Genomic DNA, 20,754 nt, shown 5'->3' on the forward strand with positions numbered 1-20,754 from the left:
TCAAACTAAACCTGCACAATAAGTGTCTCACGCCAACTTTTAAGCCAAAAAGTTGTGCAACTGTCCCTTCCCTGCCCTACATCTTTATGAAACAAGGTCATTACAATATTAACCACACAAAAACAACTCATACATGTTCCACGTACTCAGCCTTCGGTAATACACATGATGCAGGCACAAGGAAGAAAGTCAAAGGGCTAGAACCTTTTGATCGTTACAGTAGATATTCAGTCCATTTTCTCAGTAAAGTGTCTCTCTTCTGCTAACCATACTCTGGAAGAAAAAAAGGATACTAGGCATATTATTTAAACAATAAAATTATGGCTGCGTACAGTAACATTGTCATTTCTTAAGTGCTTCATATCCTCAGCATGCTACGGACTGTGCAACATAAGACTCATCTCATCAGAGACAAATTTGCTTTCCAGTGTGACCACACGTGGGGACGCTGCATAAAGCAAAGGCTTCTTTGTTAGTTTCTGATAAAACAATAACAATGAATTTGGAAGGGAAACTATTTTAGAGCAGCCTTGCTTTTAAAGGTGGGATTTTGGGGACTTTGGTTGGAAACTTTTGTCTAATCTATCTTGAGCTTTCAAAATGCATCAGAAGATGACAAAGTGACAAAACTTTAGAGGGTGCAAAGACTCGACAGCGCCACACTATTTTATTACTAATGTGTCATTTTAGGCACAATGAACATCACAGTACTGTATGTTTGAAGATCCTAACCTAAAAACAGTCGGTCTTCTCTGATGCCTCTCACAGTTTCAGAACTGTTTTTGTTTTTCACGACAGACAGGATGTCATGCACCAACGTTAGTTCAGTGAGTCGTGCCTCAGGTGTTGGAGGGAAAAAACTAAACTGGCCTGAAGAGCAGCAGAGTTCAGACTCGTCTTCAAAGAGAACAGCTGGAAATTAAGCTTAAGGTGCTGATCATTTAACGGTAATATATAAAAACCATACAACTGTAGGGGATAGCAGTGTTTTAACGGTTGTGAATAAACAAGGGAACGATGGTCAGCAGTTAGTGTCTAACTTTAGGTTATACTGAAATGGAATGATGCAATCAGTAATTTTACCTGATTCCTTTATATAAACAGAGCCAATTTTCTCTGCACACTTTAAAAGACACTACAGTTGCAGGAAATCACCGTACGGGAGAAGGATTTGCAATGCAGAGTCTCAGACTTCAGTCCCACTTCTCCCACACATTGTTCCTCCTAATTCAAGGGTAGACACGTAACATGTAAAGTCAGTTGTATCCATATGTGTATAGCTGCATGTTAAGATTGTTTTCAACAAAAGAAAAGTTTAAAGTTGTGACATTCTACCAGTCTCTAAACTAGCAAACGCCTGCGCTTGGCAGGCAGTGGTCAAGCACATCCTGCTTCTTCCTTTTTGTCTTTTTTGCCCTCTCCCTCTCCCTCCCCCGTGTCACTGACGTCCCGTCGACGTTTGCGGTTGCGAGCGCTGGCCTTTGATGCCGGCAGGGACTCCATGCCGAGAACCTTGTGGATCTGACGGAAAGCAAGCAGGCGCAGAGCATGCTGGGAACAGAAAACAGCAATATGTGTTTGTAAGGCTGTAATTTATAGTTTCATTTTTCTTTTTGCAGATTATTATTTGGAGATGTTTTGTTTTTATTTGAGCGGCAGCACAGAGGTATGCAGGGAACCTTAAGGGTGACTTGCAACAAAGCTCCCTTGAAATAAACTGGGGACTAAATATCTGAAGTAAACAACTTTTGTTGGAGAAAAATATTTTCTTACATACTGTTGTACAATACATAAGGGATCCTTTTGCAGTTACATACAGTACATATCATTTATTGCAACCACACTTCATGTTTTATACGTCCTAAAATAATCTTGAGCATCTATTATTGAATTTCTGTTATTTGTGTTACTGGTGACTTCCAGCTAAACAGGAAGGAATCGGCAAGACTGCAGCTAATCTGAGAAATGCTGTACATAGCTACTACAAATACTATTTAATGGCATTAAAATACATTTTCCAGCGGAAATAATATTGTGCACTCTCTCTCTCTCTCCTTTGTCAAAGGCATGTGAGTGTCAGTTGTGCCTTTTTATTGTCACTCTTCACTGCAGCTTAAATACAGTTTTAATTAACCAACATCTAAAAACAAACACCTGCGTTGTAAACCCACTCTCATATTACTGGTTACTCAAATAAATTCACACCTTAAAGCCAATCAGAGTAAAGCTTTTCAGTTTCTACGGCATGAGTGCTCTGTAAAGGTACCTGTGCACTGGCAGTAATGTCCTCTCTAGCTTGGAGCATCACACTTTCCAAAGCATCTGTTGGCTCCTTCTCACACGGGTCCATCAACCCTGGTCCGTCTGAGTGAGGGGAGGAAAAACAACAAAGTTAGAAATGTGACGAAGGCAGCTTTAACTATTAAATTACTACTTTAACTACTTACTATATTAACTATGAAACTGAAAATAGCCATTCACAGTGAATTTTATTCTGTAGCACCGCACAGGAAGCCACATTAGATATAATAAATATACCATTAAAAACCAAACCTTTGTCTATGATAGTGATAAAATGTCTGTATAAACAACTTTTAAAACAAATTTTAATTTAACTGGACAGGCAAAAAATTTTTGGGGGGGGACAAAAACAGTTTATTTTGGAGTTTATGTGTTCTTTACAGTTGTCTGACCTGGCAGCAGGATGCCTGTGGAGATGCACTCCAGGACTCTACGCATGGCCTCCCCAGGGCTGAGTGGGCCTGTAGCGCTGCTGATCACCTTCTCCACCAGCAGCTCCATTGCCTGGGGAGAGAAACACACCAAAGAGTAGTTCTTCACTCTAAGTGTTGATCCATTTGTGACTAATTCAGAGTCAGCTGGTAGTGATACCAGTACAGTAGATGAAATATGAATTGTGACCAGTCAAAACATTCATCAACAAATGAATGAAACCTACTTACCCAGCTGGGCATCTTGCCCCAGGTGGGCACCCGCTGGCATAAATCTCTCAGCACTCGAATGATGATCACACAGGACTGTAGCCCGTTAGCACGAGCCTTTAGAAATAAGGACAAATAAACACAAATGGCACTGTGAATGTAACCATTGAATGTAAAGTATATCTATAAAATCTGAAAAACAATCAGCCCACCAAACACGATGCCCTCATTTCATGTGATTTAAACGACCACAGACAAAAACAACTTTCACAGTAACTTAAAAACAGGAAACTCTACATGGTGTCAAAACAAGATGATTCATGTCATACTGGTAAGAAATGATGATGGCTGTTATAATAAGATCATTTTACACTATGATACACCTAGATAACAGATGAAGCAGCTCCTTGAAGAAAAAAAAGAAGTGATAATAATAATCCTGTGGTTTCTCTTCTGAACCTAGCAACAACGCCCCCAGACAAATGACCACACACACTTTAAATATTTTACACAAGTAACCTTCCTGTTGAAGTGAGAAATTCACAGTTCATTTAAATTTATATATATATCACATCATCACAAATTACAGCACATATGTGAAGAACTTAATGTATTTAATATTTTAGTTAATATCATTAGATACAACTAGAGATGTCCGGAGTGAATCCTAAGCACTGTTTTGTTATTGTTTAGAGCAGGAGTGATGCTGCTTGTTGATGGCACTGAAGCATTTACCTGAAACCATTTGGCGTGACGCAGAGCAGCCAGGTACTCCAGACATTTCTTCTTATTTAGAAGATCAGGAGGGTCCTTCTCAGCCACACCTGGTTGAGATAACATGCACTGTCTCACAACTTACACTGAAAATCATGATCATGCAGATCAAAGATGAAATTATAAAAACACATGCTCGGGTTTATCGGACGTCTTCATTTCATTAAAACTTTCTGGGTCGATTCAGTTTGTGTGATAAGAGAAATTAGGAGAGATATGAAACACAAGGGAACCACTGAGCATCAAAAATAAGACTAGAGCCTCTTTATATGTCACATACATATTCAAATATAAAAAAGAAAATGGCAAACAAGTAGTAAAATAGCACCAGTGTGTAGAGGAGGATTACATAAAGATGGAAAAAAGAAGGAAATTCAAGGCATTTGCAGAAAAGAGTGGTGGAATTTTTTATATCATTTAAAGTTTAGACTAATATATTTTATAAATTTGCAGTCTGCCCCACACCCAGAACTTAAAATTTGGATCACATCATCTTCTGCTTGAGTGCATTTTTCTCTACAAGGACATTCAGATGTGTCAAACATACACTCACTGGCCCCTTCATTATGTACACCTGTATAATCTAATGCAATCCAACACAGTAGCTCTGCCATGAATTCTACTTTTACACGGTTTTAATTTCTTAGTTTTAGTTGAAACTGTCAAAAAGAGAATAATTCTGCTATATGTTTATTGTTGAGGTCATACTGGGTGGTAAGGTTTTGCTGGGGGGCAGTTTATTAAGAGGTTTTCCTTATGTTTTGATCTCATTTATGTAAATATGGTGGGAAACAGAACTGACAAATTATAACCTAAAAAAGTACAATTCAAGACAGAGCTGCTGTATCGAAGTGCATCAGATCATACAGGTGTACCAAAAAAAGTGGCCAGTGAGTGTATGTGTAACTAATACCTTCCAAACTCTGTTCATATTTGTGTGTTTTGTGCCTTGGTACTGAGCATGTTGACTCAAGACTTAGTTAATGGTATAGATCACACGCTTTATCTGCTACAAGTCAAAATGGCTCTCATGAGAAAGGATTTAGATAATATTCATGACAACTTATTTAAGCCCTAGTTTCCTTCTTATGAAACACATTTCGTCATTTCTTATAATAAATCATATTGTAAAAGGGTTTCAGTTCAGGAACTGAGCAATTCTTCTTAAGAAAACCACAAGCCCAAGTCCAGTTTCCTTCCCATCATAACTCCAGCTGGACGTGTGTTTTTCCCGTGTAACGTTATTTCCAGGCCCAGTTCCAAAACAGTTGGAATGCTGCGTAAAATCTACATAAAAACCACAAACCAAAACTCAAACCCATATTTTACCCAATCATTTTTAAACTGAAAAAATTGACCATTTTTTCAGTGGTAGAAGAAAAATTAAGATAATTTTGAAATTGTTGGCAGCAAAACATCTCACAAAAAGGTTGTGACAGGGCCAAGTTTACCACAGTGTAGCAAACTCTCTTCTTTAAACAACTGGGAAGTGTGTAGACTGGTTGCTGGAGTTCTGGGAGATTTGGTTTCCCTTTTGTCCGATATAAGATTCAACGTGTTCAACAGTCCTGGGTCTGCAAATCATTGGATTCTGTAATGTAAATTTTACACACCACACAAACGTTTTTGCAACTGGGGCTGTACTGTACTAACAAAACCTTTACAAACTCCATTTCCAGTACCAGGTAGGGCCTTTTCCCTAAAATGCAGTTAATTTGTTAATTTGCTCATATCTTAATTTATCTAACAAAAGTACAAAGAGTGTTTCTATTGACACTGACCAACTTATTTTGTAAATATAAACCAAATTTAGAGTTTTAATTCATTTACAATCAAAAAAGCTGGAGGAGGAGAAGTAGAGACAAAAAACTAAAAAGTGAATAAAAAGTAAATATTTAAGTTTAAGTAATTAAAAAGTTAAAGAGAAAAGTTTCTAAAATGATCAAGTAACACCATTTTGGATAATTCCAAGTTAGCAGGTTAATTGTTGTCATGACTGAATATTAAAGGAGCATCCACCAAAGGCTCAGTCTTTGTAAGGAAAGTTGAGTCACAGCTCGTAATGTTGCACTAAACCTCATGAGATCACTTCAAAAAGAATTTCTTAATGCAAGGTTACAAAGAATTTAGATCTTCAAACATCTGCAGTTCATATTAATGTGAAAAGATTCAGGGACTCCAGGGAAATCCAGCGCATAAAAGCCAAAGACAGAAACCAATTCTGAATGTGCTTAACCTTCAAAACCCCAGGTGGCAGAGCATAAGAAACCATCATGCTACTGTGATGAATTTAGCCACGTGGGCTTTGGAGTACTTTGGAAACCTGTTGGCACCTAATAATACTGCCACTGCATTTAGATGCAGATCCTTGCAAATCTAGTTTTGCGAGGAGGAAGCCAAACATCAGTTCTGTGCAGAAAAGCTGCCAAGTTCTTTGGGCCTGAGCTCATGTCAGGTTTACTGAACGGCAGTGGACATCGCTTATCTTCAAGAAAATCTGATGTCAGAGTGAAAAAGATTCAGATTGTTATCACCAACAGGTGCAAAAGCTAGCATCAGTGGCAGCAGCATGGCTGACTGGCATGTTTGGCACTGTGCGTTACCCTTGATGAAGAGGTGTATTCTGGGGTTTTACAGTGACATATGCTGCCATCAAGGTAACGTTGTTTCCCAGGAAGGCAAGTCATTCTGCACAAGCAACAGCTATGAGGCTTCGTACACAAAGAGCATGTGTTTGACTGTGAGTGCAGATCTGTCTCCTATCGAAAATATACAGCGTATCAGACCATGGTGACTCCGAACTGCAGAGCAGCTGAAATCTTATGTTGTGTCGTTGGTGTAACATGGTTGCACTAAACTCTAAATTTGCTTATATGCACCAAATGCAATTAAGTTGTTCAGTGAAAATGCTGAAAATATTTTATTTATACTGTGTCACATACATAAAAGGTTTAAGTGACACATTTCTTTTTTATTTTATTGCATTTAGACAAAGTCCCACCTTCTGGGAAATTAGGGTTTGTGGAATTTAACTTTACTCAATTTATACCAAATGTTTTCAAAGTGGTTCTACTCAGCATAGACGGTAACGGTTTCCTTTACTTCTCTGCAATTAAGTTTAAAATTAAAATTCTCAAGCAGATAAAGGTACAAGATATGATCACGCCTTTATATTTTCAGGAATATGTTCACAATGTTTGTCTTAAAACGATAGTCAGGTGTCCAGAGTGCTCCATCTGTACTGTACTGGTCATTAAAAAATCTTTACAGTGTTCTGTACAATATGCTGGTGGTGTGGCGGATCAACAGACACATACTTAATTTAAATAATTTGAGTGTATAATAAGGCGTCATTTCAATGCAAATTGCTAAAATCCTATTAGAAAAGATCTCTTAACAGCCAGTATGAACTACAGCAGTGTTTCCCATACACTGATGATGACCACATATAATGATCTCAATAATCATATTAATGCAAATGTTGCATCAAGTTTCTGACGACTCATGTCTCTTTACCTGTTAAACTCAGTAAAGAAAGTAGAGCTGAATGTTAAGCACTGATCGTTGCTGTTGCAATAAACTGATGACAGACCAAAACTAAGCTGTAGCCTAAGCTTTGTTTATGAGGTCAGAGGATGGACTGAGTGGAACCTGAATAGGCCCCAGTCCGATACTGTACATCACAAACAGAATCAAATTCTTTGGGAAACACTGCAGAGGAATGATTACAGCAAGCGTTGAACGTTGTTTCAATGACTACTGCTTTAAGACAAGCTAGATACTGTAGCTGTGAACTTACCCTACAAAGCAACATTAACTTAAAAAATCAAACCATTGAGTGAAGTAAAATAAATCCATACAATGTGACAAAGTCAAAGATGAACTGTAAAATGCTAAATTTAGCTTGGTCTGCGCACGGCGCACGGCTTATTATACACATTATAAAACGTTTGTTGAAAAAAATTAAGACACAATTACAAAACCTAAAAATGACCAAGTGATTGTGATGAGGAGATATTTCACAAGCTCAGTCCCGGGGCTTTCCACACTTCCATGTTCACCATATATGTAGTAACAACAGAGGTCAGTAGGTTTGTTACACTGGAAATGCATAACAAAAACAAAGCCACTTGCTTGAAGTCTGCACTACCATACCACTTAGAATCAAAGACCCATATTTATCATCCCTCTTAGAGCTAGGAGTTTTAAAATAGCAGCAGTTAGGCCCGTCTGATCATTGTGAACAAGAGGGTTTTCCTTGTCTGAAAGCTCAATAAACATACGCAACCAGTTTGATTTAAATGTTACTGTTCTTAGTGGTATGTGTACAAGTATGGTCTTCAGATCAGTTTTTGGCTTGCCTAGGTCTGCTGATACAGAATTAGGGGAACTGATCAACAAACCCAAACAAAATTTACAAAATAAAAGGCACAGAAAACATTTCTACCATGTTTTCCAAATGGGAAAAACACATTAAAATGCTGACAGTTATTGGAGCAGGTGGAGGAGTGTTTGCAACACGATGATTACTGAAAAGAAATTACCTGACTTGGGGAAATAATGACAATAGGTTAACCAATATTGTCATTATTTCAGTACTGATCATTGTGAGGCAATAAATGACACTCCATCACCTCCACATTGATAATGCCATGTTATGATGCAGGGATGAGAGACAAGGGGATGGGAAGTCGCTGGACCTCAAAATCCCCTCAAAGGTCTCATCATCAAAAATGCTACAGAAGCAAAATGTCTCTGAAATCTATTTTTCATTTACAGTATTTGAAAATAATTCACTATTTGAAGCATTTCCATCCCTGGGCATTATCTGAACACTGATCATCAGTTTAGTTTACTATTACATGTTTAAGCTGAGCATGTGTTCATAAAATAAACACACACCCCAGTGGCACAGAAAGGTCGGAGAGCCCGGCTTTTGATTCCCATGTTGTGAAAAGAAATAAAGAAACTGGGGACTAGTTTAACTGCAACAAAGGGTGGGAGGGGGAAACAAACAAAAAAAAGAGTGGGACAAATGAACGTGACACTTAAGTCTTATTTTAGGGGAAAAAAAACTTCAATGTGGGCTTAGTTAAAGTCCCACCTCTCATTCTGTGTAATTTAGGAGCTTTTAAGCCTAAAATGTAGGCTGCTAATTGGTGGCAAGGTGGAGCGAGGGGTGTATATATATAAATATAAGTGTATTACACACATGGCTAACATTTGGCAGTCTGGTACTGAAAGCTTTGGCTTCTCTAACCTTTCTCAGCCGCTTTTCCTCCTGCCTGCTTGTCCTTCTCAGCAGCAGGGTCCTCCCTCATCAGCGGCGAGGTGAGAGAAATGGTCACCTGCATTTTGGGCTCCTTGCTTGAAACTATCACGATGTTCGCCTCCTCTGGGTGAGCGTGCACCTCATACTGATCTTCAGAAAATGTCTGCCGGTTAAAAGGACACTTGGGATTACTCACTACAGAGGAGGAGGGGTGTAGGGGAAGAGAACAGCCTTTTTTGGCAAAGGTTTAAAGGTGACACTTTTTTTCTTCAATGTTATTAGAATTTTAGTTCCCTTATTTAAACAGGGTCAGTATGGAGTACAAAAGCATTTCTCAACGTTTTCTTTGCATTAGTAAAGTTTAAAAGAGAAAAGGGGGCACTTAAGAAGAAAAGCCCCATCTCACTCTGTAGGATTCAGGTGTCATAACCAGGCAGTAAATCTAAAGATCAGTGAAAAGCACCTTTAATAAAACACTCATTACAGCTAGAGCAGGAGGGAGGAACAGTGAGGAATTACAACACAACACATCCTTGTATTTGGCACCAAACCTCTGTTTTGTGGTCCTAAATTGGAAATCACAGTGATAAAAAAATGTACATGGGGTTTTCTGAGTTTAGTCATTTGTGAACAGTGAAAGAAAAATTGCCCAAACTGACAATGCACTCAAATGAAAACAATGACGTGTTTGGGACGAAGCCTAACAAACAGCTGTATGTCCACAGAAAAATAAAAATACAAATTAAGTTAATTTTAGAAATATTGTCACAGCAGAGACGTTCATCGTTATAGTGGTTAAAACGTGTGGAGAATTCTAATCATAACAAATTGTGTATAAACTTCTAGACAAAACCAGATAGCATCAAGTGAGAATCTTCTAGTTTGTTCTGGTTTTCGATTTGTGCTGCAATTACTATGTCAAAATGTCACATTAACACATTTTAGTTGCTCTGCTGTGTAACAAAGTTTTCACTGTTGAAAAATTCAGGTTCATGTTCCATTTGTTACATAACAGTAACTAGTTCTTATGACAAGTCATAAGGCAGAGGGCGTCAGAGAACTTCCTCTTTATAAATATCTATTGCACCTGACAAGATGATATTTTTAGGATTTGATGTCAATTCTGCAAAAATAAATAAAATGTTATATGTGAGAATGTGAAGTGTTGTTGATTCCCAATTTACCACTGTCCCTCCCTCCATTCCTCAACCTCACACTCAGTCCAAACATTTCCTAAATTAACATTTTTTAGCTTATTTGTTTGGTTTTCTTACCGCCAGTTCTTTGGGCAGCTGCTTAGCGATGCTCTTCAGTAAAGAGATGGTGGGCTTCTTAGCAGTAAGCAGGATGAGCTCCACATTTCTGTCCCCTCGAAGCAGCAGGCCCTTGGCCAGTATGCCCACCCTCATCACACCTTTTAGCAGCCGGGCCGAGTTCTCAGTACTGTCCAGAGAGAATTGGCCAAGATAAAGACGTTTAAGCCTTACAGACATTTTTAAAATGTACCTCAGGTGAAACCTCTACAGGTCCCCAGTGGATTCCTCATCAGACAGCTAAAGAGATCATGTTTGCAGCAGCTTAATAGATCTTAAACTCATACAGAAATTAACATTTTATTTATGCATGGCCTTTAGTTCTGCATCTCTAAATGCTTTTCAGTCATGCCAGTATAATAAAATTGTATAATTGATTATGTGCCAGAAGTCTTTTTTTTTTTTTTTACCCTTTTTCTTCTCCTTCAGTAGCAGCAGCAGCAGCAGCAACAGCTGGTGTCTCCTTCTCCAGTAGGGAGTCTGACACCAGCTTTAGGGCTCTCTCAGAGTGGGAGACGATCCTCTGAACAGCCTGCAGCTCCTCTTCGACTGGGTAAATGTTGGAGTGTTTAGCCATGATGTGACGGTCGTCAGGAGAGTCAGGCCGACGCACACACGTCTTTAAGGAGAGGGGGAACAAAGTGACTGATCCCACCTTGCGTCAAGTCTCGGTCATAGTACGGAAAACAAACAAATATAAACAATGATACTCACCAGCAGAGGGGGCACTGGCATACCAGGGCGGCTCATGAGTGGTGGAGGAACCATCCGGCGTCTCTGTTCCCCCCAGTACATCTGCTCCTCCTCCACCCTCCTCCAGTACATGTCCTCCTCATATCGCCTGCAGGAGAAGAGGGGGAAGGGGGGGGCTGTTAATGTGCTTCATTAAAGGTAATTTATTCCCAAAGAGATTATTGTCAATAAAACTACTTAGTAGTTCATAAAACAGTACTTAAACATTTATTCTACTACTATGATCATAGTTAAAGAATTATTGCACAGAGGTTTTTTGTCAGACGTTCTGTGTTAGCTGAAGAAAAACAAAAATAATAACTTTTTATCCTGTAACAGAACAATTACATCACAGGCCCAAAATGCAATTATATACATCCTGGAAACCTGAACTCTTTTTCTGGCTGACAGCTCATGGTAAAATCTTCACATCTAAAATCAATTTATGACTTTCCAATCACTGTTAAAAGATTGTATTTTATTATATAACCAATAAAGATGGACAAGTGTCAAAGATTTTGAAAGAAAAATTCCCTGGTTTCTATGTGTGGGTCTATGGGTCGGTCAACAGGCCAATTTTAAGACTTCCTTTTTAATAATATTACCTCTATGAATGTATGGTGCTCATTGTTTCCTTTTTACTCTATTCTGTTCTATTCTGTTACTCTATTCTGTGCCAACTCTATTCTGTTCTATTCTGTTACTCTATTCTGTGCCAACATCAGTAACTTAACGTCACAGTTAAGTTATTCCCCCCTCAGAGTGACAACACATTTCTGACTAAGTCCACAAGTCTGACCTCATCTCCATGTGCCAGCGTTGCTCATCGTCTCTCTGTCTCTTCAGCACTGCCTTCTGTTTCTGCTTCTTCAGCTTGCTCTCCTGCAGTTTCCTGGCTCGATTACTGGGCTTGATCTCTACAGGAAGCTCTGGGTTCACCTTTTTCTACAGAGAGTCAGAGAAAGACAGAAACAAAAGAGAAATGTATTGATTATGTTAGTAACAGTCAGAGCACATGGAAACCTGAACTTTGTTTTGTCATTTCCTCACTTGTGCATGGAACCTGAGCTTGTTACAAACATTTTGAGACGTCATATCAAATCATCATTTAAAGTTTATGAACTCTCTTCAACAGTAACAGTAACCTTAATTATTGAAAACACCTGCATTTATATATTTGGCTATAGTATAGTTATATATCAAGTCAGTTAAAGCAAAAAGGGCAGATTATTCAACCAAAACAAGAGGAAGCTGAAAAACCAGAAAGCACCTCAGTCTTTGTCAGACTGTATGTAATAACTTCTGCATCTTTGGGTAATCAGGCATGAATAGTGATGCTTTCACTTTTTCACCTTATACTGCAGTCTGTGCCTTCGTCCCTTAAGGTGCATATCTTTAGCGTTGGGGTCGTTGAAGCTGCATTCACATAGTTTACAGTGGAATCTAATCACTTTGCCATCTTCGTTACGGACCTAAAACAGAAAGATAGTTCAGAAGAAGAAACTGATGCGGGAGCACCACGTCAACACAAATAACGATCCTACACTGCAGATGAGAGGTTCCCAGTCCTGGTCCTCAAGGAGTCCTGCCCTGCTTGTTTTCAATTATCCCTGTGCTACTCCAGCTTCTCACTGAACACACCTGATCCATCTGATCCAGGTAATCAGCAGCAGGATAGAGCAGGAATAGTTGGAAAACAAGCAGAACAGCAGGATTGAGGACCAAGGTTGGGAAATCCTGTAGTAGATAATAATAATAATAATAATAATAATAATAATAATAATAATAATAATAATAATAATAATAATAATAATAATAATAATAATAATAGTGTTTGACACAAAAGTAGATTTATCATTTATTACAATCACTACTGTTTATCACCAAAAAAATAAGTGAAACTTGAAGAAAACTGGATTTTGGGCCCAATACACAAATATGCAAATTTGATTTGATGTGTCAAATCAAGTGACATTGAACCAACATCTTTTTTTTTTTGTCTTGACCATTAGAACTAATCTTAAGTTGTAAAAGCTTAAAAACAATACAAACCAATGGAAGACGATAATAAAATATAAAGAAACACATTCCAAAAAAATATTAAAGTTTTTAATATGTATCATGGTACTTTATCCACTTGTTTCCTGTCTACTGTACCTCCTCCACATAGTCGTGTCCCACTGGCTGGATGTCTCCCTGGCCTCCAGCTCTGTCACCATCCTCATCCTCACTGTAAGGCTCCATCTTCTGAAGTGACCGTTGCATCGGCTCCTCGACCTTCACTGCCAGCACCTCCGGTGCTGCTGGCGCTGTCACTGGTGGCGCCGCTGCTGGTGGAGTGCTGGCTGGTTTGTTGGCTGTGAAGGAGGCATGACATTAAGAGTTTTAAACAGCTTAGAAGACTACATTTACAAATGCATTAATATCTAATCCTATCATCATCATTGAAATTCAGTATTTATGTTAACATACTGGTAACTTGTTCAAACTTTGCAGCTACAGCTGTTTATTTCATTGATTAAACATTACCTTGCTTTGACTCCAATATGAACAGATACATCTTTGGAACAGAGCATATGGGCTACATTATCGGTTTATAAAACTAAAGTGAAAGGTTAAGGTTTAAACATTCCCAATAAATCTGTTTAATGAGATGAGAGAAATCTGGCTATAAGACTGGCTATAAAGATCAAATGCGGCAGTGTAAATAACTAATAATTGAAATAATTCATTTTAGCTTTAGGTGCATATTGCTCTTTGTTATCTGAAAGAGGCATCTGTTATTCTGTGCTTGCTGGTTCACACCTTTCAGTATTTTTAAGACCACCACAGTGCTCTCTTTGATAATATAAAAAATACATCATCATCATGAACAAACTGCAGCCAACTAGCCAACTTGGTAGAGCGTAGGCTTGACATGAAGGGAGACTGTTGGTTTGTGGCCAGGCCCAACTTTTACCATTTGTCCTCATTGAAAGTTGGAATGTAGCTTTGTAGCTTATGTCATTTTTCTTTTATTTAGACTCAGTGCAGCTGTACTATGTTGTTAAACACTGATATTATATAAGTAGTTTGGATCTGTAGTTTTTTAACATTACAATAAATCACACTAAATAAAAAACATTCCTAATTATCAACATAACAAATCAACAAACTTACAAATGACAACTATTTTGGAAGGAGCTGGTTTCTTGACAGGCGGTGTTGTTTTAGCTGTTGTGTTTACAGCCACCTGTTTGGGTGTCGCAATGGGAGTTAAAGTGGTTGAGACAGAAGCACTAGTGGAGGTGGAGACTGGAGGTTTCCCAGCTGTCGAGGTCGTGACAACTGGAGCAGAATTCACCAGCACAGGCTCAGTGGAAGGTATGGGTTTGCCCAGCTTGGTGTGAAGTTTCACCACCTTTCCAAGGTTGATAAAGAGAGAGAGACAAAAAGAGAGAGAGAGAGAGAGAGAGAGACAGAGATAGAGAGAGAGAGACAGAGAGAGACACACTTAAAGCTGTGATAGTCAATCCCATCCAATTCCCTCAGGGAGGTTTTGTTCCAAGCCTTGGCAGCTCAGATGGAACATCACAAGTACACCACAGTCATGGCCACTAATAAAAGCACATCGGTTTCTTGTCCAGTCCACATTTTCTTAAATAACAACAGTAACTGAAAAATGTAGAAGGAGAAAATAAACAACAGCACAGTTGTTCTAACCTTCTGGTGTTTGGACCCACGAATATGAGCAGCGTAGGCGTCTACTCCGGTACAGGAGACGTCGCATAATTCACATCGTAACTGGGTCTGGGCCCCTCTGGGCCCATTGCTGGTCCCCGTCTGCCCCCCAGCTTTCATGGCTGCCTCTTTTTTCTTATGCTTCTGGCCTTCGAGGTGTTCCCTGTATGTCTGGCACAGCACATCAAAAAAAGGTAACAATATGAAGCATGCACACAGAGAAACTCACAAACAAATACAAAGATATATGTGTGGGTTTCTTTGTGTGTGCTTTGGTGCCCTGTGAAACACGACACACTTGTAGTGTTTTGTAAAAAGCCCTTAAAAATAAAATCTTATTAATTTAACCACTTTTCTTTTATAACTCCCTACCTGAGGGCCCGCACAGCTGATCTTGCAAATGTCACAATAATGGAGCTGCGGCTGCTTGGGAGGCCCTTTGGGCTTCTGCATCTTGTTCTGGTGAAATGTCGGCTTTTTGTAGGCGTTTCCTGCTGGAGCTGTAACCATGTTGCTGCCCGAATTGCTCCAGGATGAGCTGGTTAGCTGCTTGGGTGGCTGCTGGATGGGGGCTTGGTGCTGTTGGGGCTGCTGTGCCTGTTGAGGTGGAGGCTGTGGCTGAGCGAGGGTCTGCTGGGCTGGCTGGTAATAGGAGGGGGTGGACGTGGAGGTGTAGCCAGTTGAATCATAACTGGAGTAGTTAATGCCTGAGGGTGAGCAGAGTAAGAGAGCGAGGAAGGAGAGTTATTAAAGAAAAGGAACACATGCAAGATATGGGTCAAATATGACTACTCAGTCGCAGTCATGCAAGCAATAAGCTGCACTTTAATTTCACTGGGGGCAGCATCTGGACCAAACAAAGACTTGGATGACTTTTGCTGTGCCACCATCTTGTTTGACCTGCCTTAAAGCCAAGTACTACCAAGAACAAATGCATCACATACTAAATGTGCAGCAATAAATTCTATTACATTGCCCTTCTCATTTATATCCACGAGGCTAGGCTAAATAGCCAAAACCTGTTTGTCAATGCAATACAGGTCAACAGTGGTGCAAACTACAGCCTCCAAAAATACCATGCAATAGAATCAACACAGTAAAAAACAACAAAAACTGAACATGTTCAGTCCCACGTTCTGCTTTCCTAACACTTTTAATGTGTAACATTCAGCCTCGTCTTTTCTTCTGTCTTATGTTACCTGAGTAGGATGTAGCTGAAACTGTGGAGCTGAAGGAGGAGCCGAGGGTGTAGGATGAAATGGGTGTTGGAGGCTGCTGGACACTGGTGGATGCTGGGTAGATGTTGTAGCTGGTGGACACAGAGCTGGAGGGGGCCAAAGGTTTCAGGGTTGTCACCTGCCTCTGTGGAGGAGGCTGGTTGTAGACAGTGGAGGGCACTGGACTGTAAGCACTCTTTACTCCTACTGATACAGATAAGGGGAAGGAGTGAGGGGAGTAAAGTAAGTAAGGGGGGAGGGAGAAGGGGCGAGATGAGAGCAAAGGAGATTTTAAACATTTATTGTATCCACTGCTTGGACAATGCAGGACAGAGCAGACAAGATCCTCATTTCACTAGCAAATGAGCCCCAGACACATTTCACATATATCATATTACGAAGTACTTAACACCAAGACTGACGACTAACAAATCCCCCAGCAAGACTATCACATATGTCTGTGTTCCACTCTGTTAATTAGACCTGAAACACCAGTTATGAAACAGCCCAAAGTATTTTTTGTGAAACTGATATGAACTGTGTCAGTATTTTAAATTTACACACAGAGTAATGTTAGCCTAGTGCTCTCATCTATTCAACCATAATAAGCCATAACACAGATGAGTAAGTGGACTTAATTAGCACAACTGAGGTTCCAAAAAGGTCAGGATTCATATTCCTGTCTTTTATACTGGTTGTAATCATGTTTTATATCACTAGCAGGCATTTTAAAACACTGTGGTGCCAGCACAGAGAGCGCTTTTAGGCTGAAGGGTACAAGCAATACAATAGTCCATGTCTGATCAAGCATATACCTAATCTTCATTCTTTGAAATGTGGTGCTGCATGGTTATAGTGTTTTGAAAATACCATACTGGCCTGAATATAAGTGCATATTTTATCATCTGGAAGATTCTGTATGTAACAGTGGATTTATTTTCTGCCCTGTCACAAGCTAAAATCAACCCCAAAACATTTGGGCTCAAAAATGTACATGGAAAAATAACACTGAACTATTGCACGACTCTCTCAAAGCTCTGGACAAAATGTGAAAATAAAAATAAACTGACTCACCTGTCTGGTAGTAATTCTCTGCCGGCGTCCTCTGAGCAGGTGCTATGCTAGTCTGGTAGTACTGTTTATTGTCATACGTAGTCACAGCAGCTGGGCGTCCATAGCTGTAGTTGTCCTGCTGTGTTTATAAGACAACACTGAATCAACTGGGAAAGCAGCACATTAAAGTAGCTATCTACAGCAAGGTTATTAAAAGGCTGCACGGAAATAACAAACAAAAAAAACATTACATAACATCTAACTAGTCCATAGGAAACTGAAGCAGAAAGCAGAAATTATGAGGGAAGCAGAAAATCACTGACTGTGTCTGAGTACACCTGGTACGTCTGTGGGGTGGTGGTGGGCTGCGGAGGGGCAGGTGGCTCTGGCTGCCTGTAGGCATAGTCTGGGGGGGCCTGGTGGCTCTGATAGGCAGGGTAAGGGGCAGATACCACAGGCCGGGCTGCCTGGACTGGAGCTGGAGAATAGGATGCTGTCACTGCATGAGCCACAGCTGGAGCTTGTTGGACACTGTAACTGGCTGTGGAGGGGTGGGAGTAGGCCGGGGGAGGCTGAGTACTGAGAGAGAGGCGAGAGAGGGAATTTAAATTGAAGCAAGGAGGTGAACTTCAACAAAAACATTCACTCCAAACTTTATCTAGGGGGAAAACCTTAACTTATACAAAAACAGTCAAAATATATTAAATACTTTTATTGCCCAACTAAACTGCCAAACAAGTGGTGTTTTAATCAGGATATTTTACTCTAAGTATTCATCCATGTTAAGTAACATGTAGTAGTTTTGTTGCACTCTATTTTTAACATATATTCTTCAAACTCACTTTCTGATCAACCAACTATCCATAACCATTTCAGCTCTACTAAACAAGCATGCTTCAAATGTATAAACACTATATTTTACCAAAGGCAGACACATTAAATACAACAATAACATAATGTCTGATTAAGATTAATGAACTATGGAAGATAAAATTAAGGAGATTATACGAGTGAGTGAGCAGCCCTGCACCGACTTTTCTTTAATCTGTAGTCTGCTGGGATGCACGTAGCACTTAGTGGAAACAATGTCAGAAACTGATGCTATCAGCATCTTCAATAAACTTTCAGTGTCAGGACTTGCAAGAACCTCTGAGGTCTAACATAAGCAGTGCCTTACGGTTACAAAGGAGTGCACAGGGTAATAACAACAACAGTTTATTTAGAAAAAACAAAAATCATTTTAGGATGTAGCGCAAACAGTACAACGGTAGCACTATATAGTTTACAGTAAACTGTGTCTGAGTATGTACAGTTTCAAACAATGTGCACTGTCCACTGAGCAGCTTAATAGCTCCTCGATAGAAATGCCTCCAATTTCCTCGTGTCATGCTGTGGACGAGCCTGAGAAAACTGAAGAAGCAAAAACTAAATACCCCAAACCTAAAAATGTGATTATATAAATAGTGCATACCATGCATTGACTCTTTTCTATATGAGTTTACAGTCAGACACCACCTCACTGGTAAAAATAAAGAGTAAATCAATAAATTTAGCTCATCGTTTGACCTAGTTGTCTGCTCTGGCTCATGCCTACTACCACAAAACTGCTGCCACAAATCCTGTGAAGGTTAAATGTTTTCAGTAACGCCTCTGCTTTCATAAACTAAATGGAAACCAAAGCTCAGTGCTTACCAAATTGCTCAGAGTTAAGTACTACTGATACGGATGGGATGATAAGCTGTGACTCTCAAACTATATAAATGACCTGTCACATTTTGCTACTGTTTGTATGAACATAGCTTTAACTTTCTTGGTGTGTGAGGCCGTCACGTGAAATTTTGGATCAGAAAATGCAAAACTTTTCAGTATCTCACATAGGAAGATGTGTGAAGTGAACTTGTGTGACTTTGGACATTGACAGTCCACTATTTTCTTACAGTCTAAATGAATAATCACCTGAGAAGATCATCTACAGACTAAATGATAATTACAACATCTACTACATGCACCCCTGAATAAAAACTCACTGCTACATCTCTAACACAGATATGTTTGAGTTAGAAGTTCATGTTTCATCAGGAATTGGGGATAAATCATCTTATGAAGACTGATGAATGCTTTCCAATCAGAGAAAGATTGTGCAGAGAGTTCTGTGTAACGGGAGGATGTGGTGCACAGACATCAGCCCGCTCCTGTTTGTCAGGTTTGTCCACAGCAGACTTTCTCTGTCTGCAGTGAGGTTTAACCACATGTTGTAACATCCGAAGACCTGTCGAAGGCACAGCTCAGTTTATTTACCTGTCACACAAGCACCAACTAGTGTTGCTGCTTTACCTGGACACCAGTGCTCGTGTATGTAGTTTGTTAACATCCAGCTACGACACATGCACTGTTTGTTTGTGCGCTTGCACCTTCAGTGAGTTAAAGTGGGAGCAGCTCAGTCCTCTTAATCCTAAACACCGGTCAAACTCTCACTCGTCACCGCTGCAGCCAGCTCGACCAACTCAACCAGCAGCCTGACACTGGCTACGAATTACTTTTTCTTAATGTACACAAAGTGGTAACGAGTTGGGCCATCGGTAGCAGCTTCCACAGCTATAATGACCGTACTGGGGTTCACTTAATTTCGGGCAGCATGTCGTGAAGCACTGGCCTACGGACCCAGCTAGCTAACCTTAGCTAGCACAACTAGCGGGTCAAGCTAGCTGTCTCTGCACGGCCACGCAGTAAACTCCCACCAGGGACCGTGTCTCTGCCGACACACACCGCCGACTGATAAATGTGATCCAACAGACATGCTGACACCATGCTACAATACTTGAGTTACCTGTATTGCGGACCGGCACCATGTGTGAAGCCGAAATAATTGCTTGCAGCCATCTTGGCATACAGTAGTGGCAGACAGCAGCGAAGATGAAGCTCGGCGTCAAGATAGTTCACCCCCCAGACTCCGTTCAAACACCGGAAATGCGTGAGACGAAAATATTTTCCAGACACAGCGAGTCGGTGGTAAATATTTAGGCAACTCCTGAAAGCTTAATGATCATTTTAATGATGATTAATGTGCTAATATTACATTCAAAATGAATTCATTAAACTGCATTTGTTTTTTTATTATTATATTGTGAAACTCGTGTGTTGTTCTACTTTGTACACCACTTCAGTTTATATTAAGTAAAAGAAAAAGATTAAATCATGTTTTTCATGCAGGATATCTGACTTGTTCACTGATAATAGACTTGTTGATACTTTGAACAAGTTCATCATGTCACATATTTCCACAAGGCCTGTGTCGTGAAAAATAGTCATCAGCTTAAACCACAATACATTTGTAGGGGTTGTTGATATTACTCAAAAAACACTGGGACAGCATAGGTCATAACGGATCTTAATGCATGACCTTTGTTTATTCAGACTTTCTGTATAAAAGTGTGCCCTATTTTTTTATATAAACTAATTTTTTTACTTGTTTTAAAATGAAGATTGTGTGTTAAGGTTTGTCTGGTAGACTTGCCAGTGTGTTGCTGCAGTACATTAACACATTTTAGCATTTCCTATTGATTTTCAGCAATGATTTTTTGGAAAATTAATGTTTTTTCTCGCGTTTTACCGTTTTTGTTTGTTAATCTTTAAGTTGTAATATCACTTTTGTTCATTCACAAAGTTATATATATATAACTTTATACTTATACTTTATACTTATATATCATATATATATTTATATATATATA

The 20,754-nt window shown here is 39.5% G+C and overlaps 1 protein-coding gene across 4 annotated transcripts; it reads right to left on the bottom strand.

The window, feature by feature from the left end:
• Positions 1–777: 777 nt before the first annotated feature.
• Positions 778–19,962, bottom strand: zfr2 (zinc finger RNA binding protein 2). Of its 4 annotated transcripts, none has more exons than XM_026344994.1 (19): positions 19,851–19,903; positions 17,347–17,602; positions 17,045–17,162; positions 15,953–16,177; positions 15,126–15,460; positions 14,736–14,924; positions 14,193–14,433; positions 13,191–13,390; positions 12,386–12,505; positions 11,833–11,978; positions 11,016–11,142; positions 10,712–10,920; positions 10,263–10,431; positions 8,977–9,151; positions 3,678–3,766; positions 2,964–3,059; positions 2,694–2,805; positions 2,267–2,364; positions 778–1,551 (listed from the first exon to the last, which is right to left on the bottom strand). In XM_026344994.1, the coding sequence occupies exons 1-19, from the start codon at positions 19,901–19,903 to the stop codon at positions 1,378–1,380; spliced, it is 3,132 nt and encodes a 1,043-aa protein (XP_026200779.1). In that variant the 3' UTR covers positions 778–1,377. The 4 variants fall into 4 exon arrangements, with proteins under 4 accessions (XP_026200779.1, XP_026200782.1, XP_026200781.1 ...); XM_026344997.1 differs by having other exon boundaries at positions 1,378–1,551; positions 15,953–16,174; positions 17,045–17,159; positions 19,851–19,962; XM_026344996.1 differs by having other exon boundaries at positions 1,378–1,551; positions 17,045–17,159; positions 19,851–19,962.
• Positions 19,963–20,754: the final 792 nt, after the last annotated feature.

The sequence above is a fragment of the Anabas testudineus genome, chromosome 4 (assembly GCF_900324465.2).
Source record: "Anabas testudineus chromosome 4, fAnaTes1.2, whole genome shotgun sequence".
In the NCBI taxonomy this organism is placed as follows: Eukaryota; Metazoa; Chordata; class Actinopteri; order Anabantiformes; family Anabantidae; genus Anabas; species Anabas testudineus.

Excerpts from the sequence above, each read along its gene's own strand:
- zfr2 (XM_026344994.1), bottom strand. The coding sequence starts at position 19,903 with ATGGCTGCAAGCAATTATTTCGGCTTCACACATGGTGCCGGTCCGCAA. Across the intron at positions 16,178-17,044 it reads AGAGAATTACTACCAGACAG|TAGGAGTAAAGAGTGCTTAC; the intron begins GTGAGTCAGTTT and ends TATCTGTATCAG. Across the intron at positions 13,391-14,192 it reads TTCCAAAATAGTTGTCATTT|CCAACAAACCAGCCAGCACT; the intron begins GTAAGTTTGTTG and ends CCTCCTTCACAG.